Genomic DNA, 14,609 nt, shown 5'->3' on the forward strand with positions numbered 1-14,609 from the left:
CCAGTAATCGTAAATAATGAATTTTATAAGTAAACATTAGACTTAAGCGACGAACTCGCAGCAATTGCTTCAACTTCACGTGACTAGTATTTTGCGTGGGAGGGTTTGATTTCAAAGTACCTGCTGTTAAAGTAAAGTTTTGTGAATTTTGGTAGAAATAAATTTGCGACTAAACTGGACTGTCGTTATGTAAATTTGTATGTGTCTATAAATATGTACATACAAGTATCTCGTTTTTATTAAGCTTGAAAACATAAACTGGTGGTTGAAAACCTTTAAATCTGAAGTGTTCCCTTACATTTGGACGACATGACCTAGCCAATGCAGCCGCTATCACTTGTTTCGCTGAATTATATGAATGACATCATACAGCTCATCGTTCATATTCGCCGTTGCCAATGCAAAAAGGACCACAAGAACCTTTTTTCTGTGCTGGATTTCGAGGCTAACGTTGTTGTTGGAGTTAATTCTGATTTCACGATAGAGGACTTCGAATCAGCAACAGATTGCGGAGTCCCGCTATTTGTAGATTGGGCAGAGCACACTTAGGTTTCAATCGTAGGACATGTTCTTCGCCGTACTTGAATAGCTCAACTGGTAATCCGTCGGCTCCTGACGCATTGTTGTTCTTCATGTGGATAATTACTATTTGAACCTCATTATTGTAAGGCAATGGAATATCTATTCTATCGTTATCGATTGGTTAGCCATCTCCAGAAGCTACACTTTCACTGCCGCTCATCATGCTGTGTTCCCTCTATAACTTCAGTATGCTTTGAATATCAGCCACTAGATCACCTCTTTGATTCCTGCAAGAGTATGCTCCGCTAAACGCCGCATCACTGAGGCTCTGTCAGCCAGCTCCTCAAGCTCTTCATTCTCATGCATTTCAACCTCTTTCTGCGTCTCGGTTACCTCCTCAACTCTCAGTATCCATCCCATCCCACACATGTTGTGGTCGATCGTAACGTTGCGAGGTAAGCAGTCTGTTTTCTCTCCGCTGCGACACGGTACTCCTCGTCGTACCAGCTTTTTTTTTAACCTTTACGAAAACCAATGGTTTCGTTTGCATCTGTTCGTAAGGAGCTTGAGTTGCAGTCCTGCAGTTTCTTTATACCGAGTTACTGAGGAGTGCTCTCAAAGAGCCGGAGAGCATGTCGAGTAGAAAACGGTTTAGCTGTCGGTTGTGACAGTAGATTCTCATTGTTGTACCATCGCTGTGTTTGCTGATGGGCCTGCTTCACTGCACAGAGGCGGGCGCGTAACTTAGCTACACAAAGATAGTGGTCCTAGTCAATGTTCGGTCCTCGGAGCGTACTCACGTCAAAGACATTGGATTCGTACCGACCATTTATCACAACATGATCGATCTGGTTTCGAACTTTTTGATCCGGAGACAGCTAATAACATTAACAAGTTTTTTTTTTGTGCTGGAATCTAATACTACAGACAACAATATTTCGGTCTCCTGTGAAGTCGGCCAGCCTCAATTTGAGCAATCAGGTTCGTTGCTTAAGTCTTTTGAAATTTACGTGGAATAATTTACTTCACAAAGAAGTTATCTAAGACTTACCGCAAAAACAAAAAAATGCGGCAAAATTAAAAAAATAATTTGGCTGTAAAATACCGTTAACTTTGTTACTTCCTAATATCTTTTTCCGATATTTTTACAAAAACAAATAATTCCTTTTAGCAATTACCAAAGTTGGCCCACAGAAACGATAAGAAATCTCCTCATTTAAGCCAATTACGCTGCAAGTGACCAAATGCCTCAGTTGCACAGTTATTCCTACAAACCTACCAAAAATAACCACGAGCAAGATTTTTCTCAGCATTGCCATCTATTTTATAATATAAATAAAAATTTCTGTTTGTTGTTGCACTTGTTTTGTACTCATACAACTGTGCAAATATTTTCATGACCATTTGATAATTTATTGTGTTTTCGGCTGTAACTGCACATATGCACTTTACAGTTATGGCCTGCTAGCTGCAAAAGTGTTGATATCACAACAACAAAATCTGGCGAATGGCAGGAAATACATGATTGTTACAACAAAGTATATTTAACAACAACAGCAAAATAGTTGCTGAAGAATACTTACATACATGTAGAGATGTATTTCCGTTAGTGCACAAGCGATTATCTCAAAGTACAGAGCATAAGCGGCAGGCTAATTTGGAAAACAATTTTCGTAATTACCCGCAATTGGCTAAGAAGTTAGCAGAAATAAACATTGGCAAATAGAAGAGGAAAATATAAAGTTATGTATTCGCATTAGGGTGGTGCGAAAGTGTTTGGAGAAGTTAAAAAAGTAAAGCGGTTGAAGAAAATTTTTATAACATTAGCCTAAATGTAGGCAACATTTTTAAAATGTTTTATTAATTGTTGTAATTCTTGATTTAAAGATCAGGAAAAATAAATTTTGGCAGACACAAGAGGAAAATACTGATGTATTCGTATTAGGGTGGTACGAAAGTATAAAAAGATGGTAAATTTGAAGGTAACTTTTTGTAACATTAGCCTAAATGTAGGCAACATTTTTTAAATGTCGTATTAATTTACGTAATTCTCGATTTCGAGTTCAGAAACAGTTTCAGTTTACCCTAATTTATAAAATTTTATTATTTTTATTAATTTAGATTTTGGTCAAGGATGGTTTCAAAGAGGCATCAACATAGTGCCAGTGCTCAAACATCGGTTCTAGAGCTCTATCATTGCCATGTACTTAAACTCTTTACATGAGAATATTTTTAGTGAATGCTTTGATTTTGTATAGGAAATGGAGGTATCAGATTTTAGCGCAGCTTAGCCACATTGGTAGTTTTAAATTTATAACGATTAAAGATATCCTTCAAGGGGTTTTATATACTTAGTATACTTCTTTTATGTATAAGTCCAGTTCCAACTACATAAACAGCCATTAGGGGCTCAACATCCAGAAAGAAGTATCAGACACCCTGTTAGGGTCATTAGGGGCTTAACATTCAGCAAGAAACATCAGACATCCTGTACACTATATAAATATGTATACGTAAACAATTAAGTAGTGCGAGGAGCAGACTCAATTTTGTTAAGTCTGTCTGTATATTCGCAAACTATTCTCTCAGTTTATCAGACATCGATCTGAAACTTTGCATATATCTTTTTCTCTCTAAGTAGTTGCACTTATGTCCGAACCGGCGATATCGGATCACTATAGCATATAGCTGTCATACAAATTGAACAATCGGAAGTAAGTATTTGTAGGTAAAACTTTTATAATTAATGAGATATCTCCAAGAAAATTGGCGGGTACTTTTGTCTTAAGCAACGGTATCATCCCCAAAGAAATTAATCTGATCGGTTAACTATAGCATGTAGCTGTCATACAACGGGAAGTGGGAAGTGTATTATAGAAGTCAACGTTTTTTCGCGTTTTCTTAAAGGTCGTCACGATTATCTTTAATTATCGAGCTTCCCTTTTAATTTTTTAACTACAGGGCAGGACTTTTTCTAGATCCACTCCAAACGGCTTATGGTTTACTTAGACTCCTGTAAATTAAACTAGTGATCGTCTAAACGACTGCCATTCGAATTCTATATTGTTTTAATTCTCTGTCGAAAGGCTCACACAGTCTGTTGTAGCAATATGATTCGAACTTAAATACTCATATCAAGCTAAAAGCGATTGAAAGCCAAGACATCGAAATGAAATAAATAAAAAGTGAATATTGTAGAACTAAAAAGCAGTTGTTGCTGAAGCCAACAACAAACATTTGGCACAGCAACAAAGTAAATAGAAATCACAGCGCCTTACACATGGTTGTTGCAAGCAAGGTGCGTTGTACCCCCAACTCCATTGGTAAAGGGTAAGTGGCGGGGTGTGCAGTGAAGCAGCAAAGTCAGTAACATTTACTAATATTTGCCAAACCGCTGTTGCAAATGCGACCGTGTGTATTTGAGTGTGTGTATTGCACTGAAGCAACTCATTGCCGATAAGTGGAGGGCTCAGTTTAGACTTCACTACAATGTTTTTGTTGTTTATTCGCTGTAAACTTAAGCACAAGGAAGCGCAAATAACGCTGCACAGCTGGGAAAACTTGCCGGGGTTGTGAAAATTTCTATTTGCCAGCGAGTATCACTGCCAACTAGGCGAATGCCTCACAACAAACAGATGGCTGGCAAAAAATTAGACAAATAAGGCACGAAAGCGCGCTAAGTTGCTCTGATTTGTATTTATTTATTTCGTATTTGCTGCCAATACGTGTGTTGTTCATGCTGCAACTATTTGCTGCCAACAATTGCTGTGCGCTTGTTTTGTGGTTTGTGTACTTTGTGCTGCATTTGCACTCATGGCATATGTGGCAATTAGTGCGGCAGTGAAAAACTGAAATATTTGTTGCTTTAAAGAATTAGTTAGCTGCTTAGTTAAACAGCGGAAGCAATCATTTTTTCCTTTAAATATTTATTTACTCTCAGAATATTTCTGGTGTGGGCCACAAATAAAGCACGCTTCTCACTTGAAATATATTTTTGCGGTATAAAATTTAAGAGAAACTAGTTGCAAACTACCTTCCTTGTAGTATAGAAATGTTATCTTTGAAGCAAGTGCGAATAGAACAATCGCTCATAATGCAAAATGGAAGTAAGTTAACAACAAAGGCTTGAGCGTAGGCTCCTGCTTAAGTTAAAGATATAATCATTTTCCAGCTCAGAGAAATTATTCAAACATAAAGAACAAGCTGAATTCGGTTACATTGAAACTATAAAGCCCTTCACAATTGCATTTTTATAGCATAAAATGTAATAAAAAGATCTTTATCTGATCGGTCAATTTGTATGGCAGCTATATGCTGTGGTGGTCTGATCTGAGTAATTTCTTCGGAAATTATAGATATATTCTGGTTAATGGTCTATATCAAATTTCATGAAGATATGTTAGTCATTAAAAAGTTTCCTATAGAAGGACTTGATTTTAATCGGTCAGTTTGTATGGCAGCTATATGCTAATCTGCTCCATACCAGCGGTTCCACCAAATAAGTAGCTTCTTGTTGAAAAAAGGACGCGTGTAAAATTTAAGAACGATATCTGAGAAACTACGGTCATCCTTACAGACGGAAGAGCAGATAGGCTTGAAGATCTCCATCTTTATCTTGTACTACACACATATAAATTAAATTTTTACATGTTCTCCGATAACTATCAGATAGACCGATATACCTGTATAATCAAAAAATTTATATAGGTTCAGAAAGTTCATAGTTTCGGTAAATGAAGTCGAAATTCTGGTATGTTCTAAAATAGTACATTTTCACTGAAGCCATGGAGTTCAAAACGGGAACAAGTGGTGAATATGATGATGAAAGTATTATACATATTTTTATATTGTACGAAGAACACATCCTGCTGCTATACCAAATATGATTCAAATCGGTCGAACAATTTTGGAGATATGGAATTTGGGAAAAAATTATCTTGAACAGCAAAAAAAATTACAATAAAAAAAAATTAAAAATAAAAATATTAAAAAAATATAATAATTAATACATTTTAACAACTAACATGTTTATGAAATTAAGAAGATTAAGCAAATTTTCTAAATAAAATTTTATCCGAGTCGAGTATGTTCTTTTGCCACTCGCTTATATTGCGGGCGCATTTACTCAAATGACCACGACTTTTCCAACTAAACAACTGTTATTTGACAACTTGATATTATAATAGATTTCAATTTTCAGACTTCAGTTGCGACTAGTACGCAAACTACTTCAAAGTATACCAAACAATTTAGTATCACAAGAAACAAAGTATTGTCACCTAAAAGAAAAATCGACATTCAGTTTTTGTTTTGTTTACCATTAACTACATCATATTACACATATGTAGCATTAAATTTTCAGCTTCTGCTGTCAGATATAACCACAATATAACCAATATATAACCACTATGTAACCCATTTTATAACCGAATCTAAAATTTTGCTTCAATATGAGTGTTTTCTATTATAGCGTTTCCTTCGCCGGTAGAGCTTATGAAAAGTGATTATTAGGTTTAGGTGACGATGTGTAACTTTATAGTGAAAAAATTCAAGACTAAAAATGTAAGAACCATAAATACCTTACACCAAAATTTATGATACATAGCTACATTTGACCTAATACATTTTCAAACTCAAAAATTTAGTTTTGAAATAGTAATTTTGCATCTAGTTCCATTTTCAGCAAAAGTGTCTATTCATAGGCCAGTATTATCTGGGTGCTTCACTATCTAGAATTTAAATATCAAAAGTGAATGCACCTTGGCTGCTGCTGCTGCTGGCTTTCTGCTGCACATAAACCAACATTTGGCTGTTTGTATAAGTTTGTGTGTTTGTGCAGCAGCTGCTTATCATCAATTCGCGATATTCAGTACGCTGACGCTAACAAATGTGTAAAGTAAAAAAAAAACTCTTTGCTTAAACGTATTTATCAAATTTTCACACCTCTGTTCAGGAAGTAAAAAACCCTTACCACTTGCTGTTTGTTCACGCGTGATTTTGCGACTGTAATGATTGTTTTAGTCAAGTTCACGTTACACTGTATTTAACAAGCTTTTTCTAAAGTTTTGCTGTTGAAATGGGAAGCTTCTTGAATACAATGTATTTTGTACTTTGCCTATGTGCAGGTAGTGATGCGGTATGGCGATTAATTCCGGGTTCTTGAAATAATTTCATAAGTTTCTCTAAGTGGTTTTCTTGCTTAATTAATTTTTTATTTTCAATTTTCATTTCAGTTTTTAAACGACATGACATTTCAATACATCATGCACCAACACCAAATATAGGCTTTTCCAAGGTAAGTTAACTAAAATCATAACATAGCACTGTTCACCAGCCATATTCTCAATTTATTCTTCAAATTTTATATCAATGTATATCAATCAAAGTAATGCCTCCTGGCATCAATACACTTGTACCAACGATTCTTCCAATCCTCCTAACAGTTGTTAAAGTCAATTTCTAGAGTAGCCTTCGGAGACGGTAGCGATTCACGTTTAATGACCTCAATTGATCCAAAACGGTTTCCCCGGAGAAAAACTCACGAAGAATCAATGCAGTATGCCACGGTGCATTATCGTGGTGCAAAAACCAAGAGTTGTCAGCCCATAATTCCGGACTCTTTTTACGAAAAGCTTCGCGCAAATGACGCATAATACTAAAAGAGTATTCTTTGTTGACAGTTTTGGCGGTCGGAAGGAGTTCTGAGTGCACCGTACCTCGATAATCGAAGAAATCTGTGAAAGAAACATTACGCTTTGACTTGGTTTTCCAGCTTCAGTTCACCTTTGCCACGATATTCAGCTGACTGATCATGTGTTTCTGGGTCGTAAGCATAGATCCAAGACTCATCGCCAGTAAGAATACGTTTCATGACATCTTAGTAGTCGGAAAGCATCGTTTCACAGACATTAACGCGAGCCTGGTTTTCGGAAAAATTGAGTGATTGTGGAAACAATTGTGCTTTCACTTCTCTTAAGCGAAAATCATAATTATTGCAACACATAGCAACAACACCTATCACACGCACTCCATCAAATCCTTGCAATCCTTTATAAGTACAACACAACTAAGCTCCTACTCCAAGCGATGCGTATAATAATTACTTGTGCTCACCATAATTGTGCGCATTTATGCAACGACTCAGCCGCCCAGCTGTCCGATTGCATTCCACTTGGATGAATATTTCACTTACAACATCAACACATGAATGTACATAGATACACATATGTGTGTGTGTATGTTGATGTTTTTGATTTAATAAGACGCACATTCATACGGCACCCACTATTAACAACAATAACAACAATAAACAATTTCAATAACAACTTTTACGCCGTGTTCTTCTTCTTCTTCTTGTTTTTGTTCTTTTTGTAATGCCAATGTTGCAAGTACACTTCCTCACCTTTAATTTCCGCTGGCAGCACCCGCTCACTTCCTTAGCTGCCATTACACCTGTATTTACCCGCACTGAATGCAATTCGTTGTTGTTGTTGTTGTTATTGTTATTGGTGTTATTCTTATTCCTCTACCATTCAGCGGCTGTCCATCAACAGTCACTGTCTGCCTTTTCTCACCCTCACTTTCGCACTATTTCCCGGCATGTGTGTGTTTGTATTCATAGAATTATTTCCCATTGCCTGCACTTGCATTAGTTTATAGCATATTGAATAGCAAGACTGCTTCGCGCTATACACAATCCGCCTCTAAGAATCCATTAAAGTACGTAAATCGTTTGCGAAATTATATGAATTTTCTAATCAGTAATTTTCATTTCGCGCAAATGTTGCATTGCATTGTTGTATGAGCTCTTTGATTTCCAGCTTACACACATACATATATCGATATGCCGGTGGAGGAGTGAGGATGCTTAGTGAGAGAAGGGGAGTGTAGTATACTAGTATAGAAGCGCCTTGAATTTGCAGCGGCACACAATCTATTTAGTGGGGAGCTCCATACCTCCTGCGGCCAGTAAAATCGAATAATTTAAAGGACAGTATGTGAAATTTAATTTTGTGGATTAGGGACCTGTTTATTTGAATAAATTATAAATTTGAGCTGAATTATTGAAGAATCTGAAGTTTAAGGACCTTCCTTGTCTTTGTTAGGCCGCGGTCGGGCACAAATTATAGAGTGAGCTTTGTCAGGAAGAATTCTTTCAGCTTCGGAATTATAAATAGAAACTGTTGGAGCAAACTCCAGGGGCTTGTGCTCCCCTTGGTACTAGCATCAAATTTCTGGTCAGACCTCATAGTCGCAACTAGTACCTGTTAAGCTTCCATATTGCTCTAGATTGGTGACCAGGGGTTGGACCCCATACACACACACCATTCACACAAGAACCTCACCCTTATTCCCAATTAAACGGTCTTGCCGCATAAACAATTCACGTGCAAGCGATCCTAACTGTTCGGCATTCCGACTAGTGGAGATCACACCTCTTAACTTGAACACAACAGCCCTTTGTAGGACAATCAGGTCAAGAGGGTGTGCACCTAACAAAACCAGCTTAGCATCTATTAAGACGGTGCGGCCAACAAGCAAGCATCACACAACACAGTATTGAGAGAAGTTTTTGCCACTTCAAGACTGTCGTGGCTGCTTCCCACCATACAGCGGTTCCACAAGTGGCCGCAAACAAGCCAGGATATATGATGCGAACAATACGACAATCTGCTCATAAGTAGCATTGTCATCGATATGCCAACCCCCACACCTAAGCCCCAAATATTTAAAATTTAGAGCGCGAGCAACCACATATGCACAACACTTACAGAGTGGCTCAAGCAGAGAGTCCATCATAAGGTTCCAAATATACGGACCACAGATGGAACCATGCGGGCAGCCACAAACTACTTTAATCTTTGGGATTATCCAAACCCACTTTGTGGATTTTTTTTTTGGATTTTCATCTGTAAAAGTCTCGTTTGGAGTTCATTGCGTTCATGATTTTTGCTGAAACTGTGCGGTGCCATTGTGGTAGGCATTACAAATCGATATAAGGTTTTTTCTCTGAATTATTCCGTAAATTTCATATTTGAGATCCCCTGTCTCGCAACAGCGCCATAAAACGAATAGCTGCCACGCATCCAGTGCGGCAACGCCACAATTTACGGCTTTGAAATCCCGCACAAAACAGTCAATTACATGTGTCTATGCAAGCAACACTACACCGATAGCATAGCTACATACAAAATATCACTCCGCGTTACATAAGGGCGAACTGCAGGGCCGCCTAGCCTATTTTAGATCGGAGTTTATTGCGTTCGCGCAGCGTTTTGTAGGCATAGACGCGTGCAAAACTCAAGCTGCGTGCAACATATTGCACATCTGTTGCCACAACTTCCGATTTACATACACACAAATATATATATATATATATACATAAGTATATAGATATATGTTTAAATGTGTGAGTGTCTGTTTTACTTTAAAATTGCAGCAAATAGTAGAGTTGTTGCTGTTAAAAGTGTGGCATTTAATAGTTTTTGTTTTCTTTTTTAGTTTTACTTTTTTCTTCGTTTTTAGGCTGTCAATTTGTTGTTAGGTTTCTTGAAAAGTGTGTTTTGTTATTGTTGCTGCGCGCTATTTCTTCGCAAACTCACATTTTTCACAATTAGGGCGCAGCAATGCAACGCTGTTCCCACAATTTGTGGCGATCATATGGCAAAATCAATAGACATATACCTACTTACTTTTCATATACATATGTATATGAAGCAAGTAAGTTTGATATAACTGTATGTGGAATATTGTAGCCTTGAAGGTACTAAAGTGCGCCATTTTTAATGAAATATTTATATTTTATAAAAAAATTTAACTTTGTATTTATATACTCCCGCAACATGTTGCTACAAAGTGAAAGGTGATCCATTTCGTGGTTAGCTACTTTTTTTTAATTTTCATTCGAAAGAACTTTCTTTCGCATTTATTTTCTGAAGATTGTCTTCTCAAATATTGGCCACGGCTACGTCTCCACATCCCACGTATCCCCACAAGAAAAAGTCTAAAAGTGTGATATCTCAAGATCTTGGTAGCCAATCGACAAGCCTAAAACGTGAACTTATCTGCTCACCGATATGTTCTCTCAATAAATCCATTGACTGATGCGAAGTATGGGGAGTATCACCGTCTTGTTGGAACAAAATGTCGCCAAAATCACAAAATTCAATTTCAGGCATCAAATAGTCATGGCGCGTAACGGCCGCCATTGACGGTTTCGTTCTTACCGGCATCATTGTTAAAGAAATATCGGCGCCATTCGCAGCCACTCGGACTGACGTATGAAACGACTTGGCTCATTTTATTGAAATTGAAAATCTACAAAAAATAGCGTGTGCAAGAACTGAAGCCGTTCGACCTTCTCTTTAAAAGTTTCAAGAAGTATGTTAACAAGCAAGATTGCGGCATTTGGGACGAAAAGCAACCTGGGGGGATTCAAGAGCTGCCATTTCATTCAGCAGAAACAATTATTTGGTGGAGTTTGTGGGCTGGTGGAATCATCGCTCCATATTTCTTTAAAAATGATGCCGGGGAGAACGTAATCATCAACAGCGACCGTTAACGTGCCATGATAACCGATTATTTGGTCCCTAAAATTGAAGCTCGAGATCTTGGCAACATTTGCATTCAACTAGACTGTTTGAATATTGAATACTGAATTTGTAACCTTTTTAAATGGTTTGCAGAGAATCAAGCGTGTCACCACACAACTGCTCACTTTTCGCTAAGAACTTTGTTAAAATGAAAAGTAAGGATTTTTTTTTTGTACTTAATCTTCCAACTAAATTCACTACTAGCTTTTTTTGTTGCCCGAAAGCATAAATTGCAGCCAGAGAAGGCTTTCGCGTCGTGTTCTTCAAACCTCCATCTTGAAATTCGATATCACAACTAATTTCTTTCATTAAAAAGTGCAAAGAAATAATACAATACTTATATTTATATTTGTATTTTAATTGAACTTACTAAATTATCTCCTCTATATATATATTTTACTATTTCCCACTTATTTCCTCTCACTATGCACTTTTGAACTATGGATAACCATAAGTTTACTGAAATTCCAAACTCGTTTCGTGTGTCAAACATTTTTTAGACTTCGCATTTATGCGCTCAACGTTCAACATATACACCTAAATATACGAGTATATCGCCTACAACTTTATAAATTTTGCATGAGTACGTGTGTGCAAGATTTGAGTGCCAATCGTTAATAGGTTTTATGGCGACTGGGCTAAGTCGGGTCAGGTCAACTGCATAAAAAAGCCAAAAACTGAAAATCGCTAAACGTGTAAAGCTAATTCAATTGCGCTACAATAACAATAAACTTAATAAGAAAATTCATATTTTAAGCCTGAGTTAAATATTTTCAGAGAATAATATCATACATGCGAATATAATGCCACCACATTTACCAATTCGAAATATTTAAGCTACGAACTTTATTTAATATAAAAGTATCAAACTTTCAATCGACTTCTTAAGAAAATGCTTCAATGCTGACTCCCGACACCCAGGAATATTGAATTTGCTATCACTAGATTCATGTTAAACAAACAAAATCTTAAGAGAAATGCTGCTTATTGAGCAAATTAATGAATCTTACGGCAGATTTACGATCGACGGCTCAAACATGTGTATCCAGTTTTCTGAAATATTTTGACCGTACTACCAAACTGCTAAGGTCATAAATAAGCTTAGGATTTTAAATCCAAGCTCTTCCAACCCCAAAAATGTGGCAATCATTAAAAAGTATTGAAACAGTCTCATCTCAACCAGATGACTTCGAAACCTTCAACAATCTAACGTAGCAAATGATGCTACAAGAATTAGCACAAACCAAAAGAAACGCATCAAAATCGAGCAAAAATCTAATTGCTACTCAAACGTGTCTTTGACGACCGTAGTTTCGTTAACCATGAATTCATGCCACAGCGTTAAACGGTGAATAGAGAATATTGCTTAGCCGTTTTAAGCCATGTGCGTGAAGCAAATCGTCTTAAACAACCTTATTTGTTGTCGGGAAATTCATACCACGATAATACGCCGTCTCTTTTCACCACAATATTCTAACAATACTAACTTTTTGGCCAAACACAAAACGAGAGTCGTCGCTCATCACCGTGCTTCACATGTTTTGGCACCCTGTGAATTGTAAGTTTGTTGAAACTCAGTTGACAGGTTAGGCTTAGTAAATATGGAGCGTTACACTATAGAGCAACGTGTCTTCTTTATTGAACAATATTTCAAAAATAATGAAAGCTTGCGGCCGCAGTTCGAAAATTTCATACAAAATATGGTCGGAGGCGTATTCATGAGCGATTGATGACTGTTCAAAACCTGGCGAATACACGTACCATATCTGGAGATATGGATAACTAAAACGAATTACGGGACAAGAATCCGTTTTATGTCTTCATGGTTTTTATGGTTGGGTGTAACCAACTGATTTTCCAGGTTTCATCATAAAATATTCTAATTTGAAGATAAATATATATTAATGACAGTATTGCTCTTAATTGATTTACCAAAAAAGCTTTTCAAATACAAATGCATTTATGCGAATTTATTTTTGCATCACATACGAGTATAATACATGCCTGTATATAAGCCAAAAAGTAAAACCATTCGCACCCATCATTTGGCCAGTAAATGCAAAGAACACCTCGTAATCAACTTGTCAGTCAGAACAGTTCATCTGTCCATCCAACTAAACGAGACACACCCGTCCAAATTAAATCAATAAATTGTATTTAAATGAGCATACCTGCAGAAGGCGACGCAGCAAGCGGTCCCAAGCATTATTTGTGGCATGAATAAATTGCGCGGAAAGTGTCCGCTTGTCAGCGAGTCATCGGAACTCATCAGCATACCGAAGGCGTCTAAATGACGTAACAGCGCAAGCAGCGGCTGCAAAGCTACACACAACAAAAACAAAAATATATATATGTACACATATGTGTATGTATGTAAGTATGTGTGTTACTTGTGAAAATATTCGCGCTGCACAACAACGTCGGCATTCAGCACAGAGCACACAGCAACCAGCAACCAGCTGGGGGCCAACAACTGATGGCTGCGACACTAATGAAATGTCTTCATCGGAAACAACTCTATTAAATGTGAAATGCTGTTATCGCGCAAAATGGTCGCTGGTGCCGACTGCTGTACGGCTTCATATCTTAATGCTACTATTATTGTTGTACGCCTGTTGTTGTTATTATTTTTGTCCACCAAAAGACACAGACACACTGATTGCCACAGCGGCTCGGCAGCTACATTTGGCTTGGCTTGGATTGACTTGGCTACTGGCTTGCCGGCACAAATCGGCTTGTATGCGCGGAGTTCCTAGGAAATTGAAATGAAAATCCAAATCGCCAAAGTATTGTGTCTCTATTTGGACGAGTTGGCTTGGCTTGGCTGACGACTGGCATTTGGAATCGCTGCATCTCGTAAAGCGCACAGGAATTGCTGGAATGGCATTTCTTTGTAAGCGCATACGTTTGCTTTTCGGTATGTAACCGCAGTGGATTTGGCACGAATGGCCACTGGTGCTGCTGCTGCTCTGCTGTCTCTGCTGCTGCTGCAGTTGCTCACACTAGTGTAATTGAGGCGTTGAATTGCAAGCCAGCTTCGCACTTACTTTGGCGCTATATATGTATACGAGTATGTAATTGTATACAAATGCTTAAATATACTGCTATATACAATGGTAGTTTGATAGATCAGGCACATTTTGGTATTATCTAACTGTAAAAGCAACCTTTCAGCTGTCAAATGTCAGTTTGCTACTTCGAGTAGTGCGATTGCAGATTTTTGTTGCTTTGAAAGGTTGCAGAAAGGCTGTAGAAAGTGAAAATGTTTTTTATTTGGGGATCGAGGAATGAAGATATTGTATTATAGCTAAATATCATTTTCTACCACTAGAAGGAGTAGCCCTTTTTTCAGATTTGTATGGCGGCTATATTCTATGTGGCTTGATCTAAATAATTTTTTCGGATATTGCTCTATTTGCTTAAAGAATAATCCATGCTAAATTTCTTGAAGTTATCCCTGATCACTTCTGAACTGAAAAATTTTCCATACAAACA

General features: G+C 37.4%; 1 protein-coding gene across 1 annotated transcript in view; it reads left to right on the forward strand.

The window, feature by feature from the left end:
- LOC105227108 (protein single-minded) overlaps positions 1-14,609 on the forward strand; it is a 131,456-nt gene that overhangs the window by 80,776 nt on the left and 36,071 nt on the right. The window contains exon 4 of the mRNA XM_049448873.1: positions 6,756-6,817. Coding sequence (XP_049304830.1) covers positions 6,756-6,817 — 62 coding nt within the window. The remainder of the gene's footprint in view (positions 1-6,755; positions 6,818-14,609) is intronic.

Source organism: Bactrocera dorsalis, chromosome 2 (genome assembly GCF_023373825.1).
Source record: "Bactrocera dorsalis isolate Fly_Bdor chromosome 2, ASM2337382v1, whole genome shotgun sequence".
NCBI classification, from domain to species: Eukaryota; Metazoa; Arthropoda; class Insecta; order Diptera; family Tephritidae; genus Bactrocera; species Bactrocera dorsalis.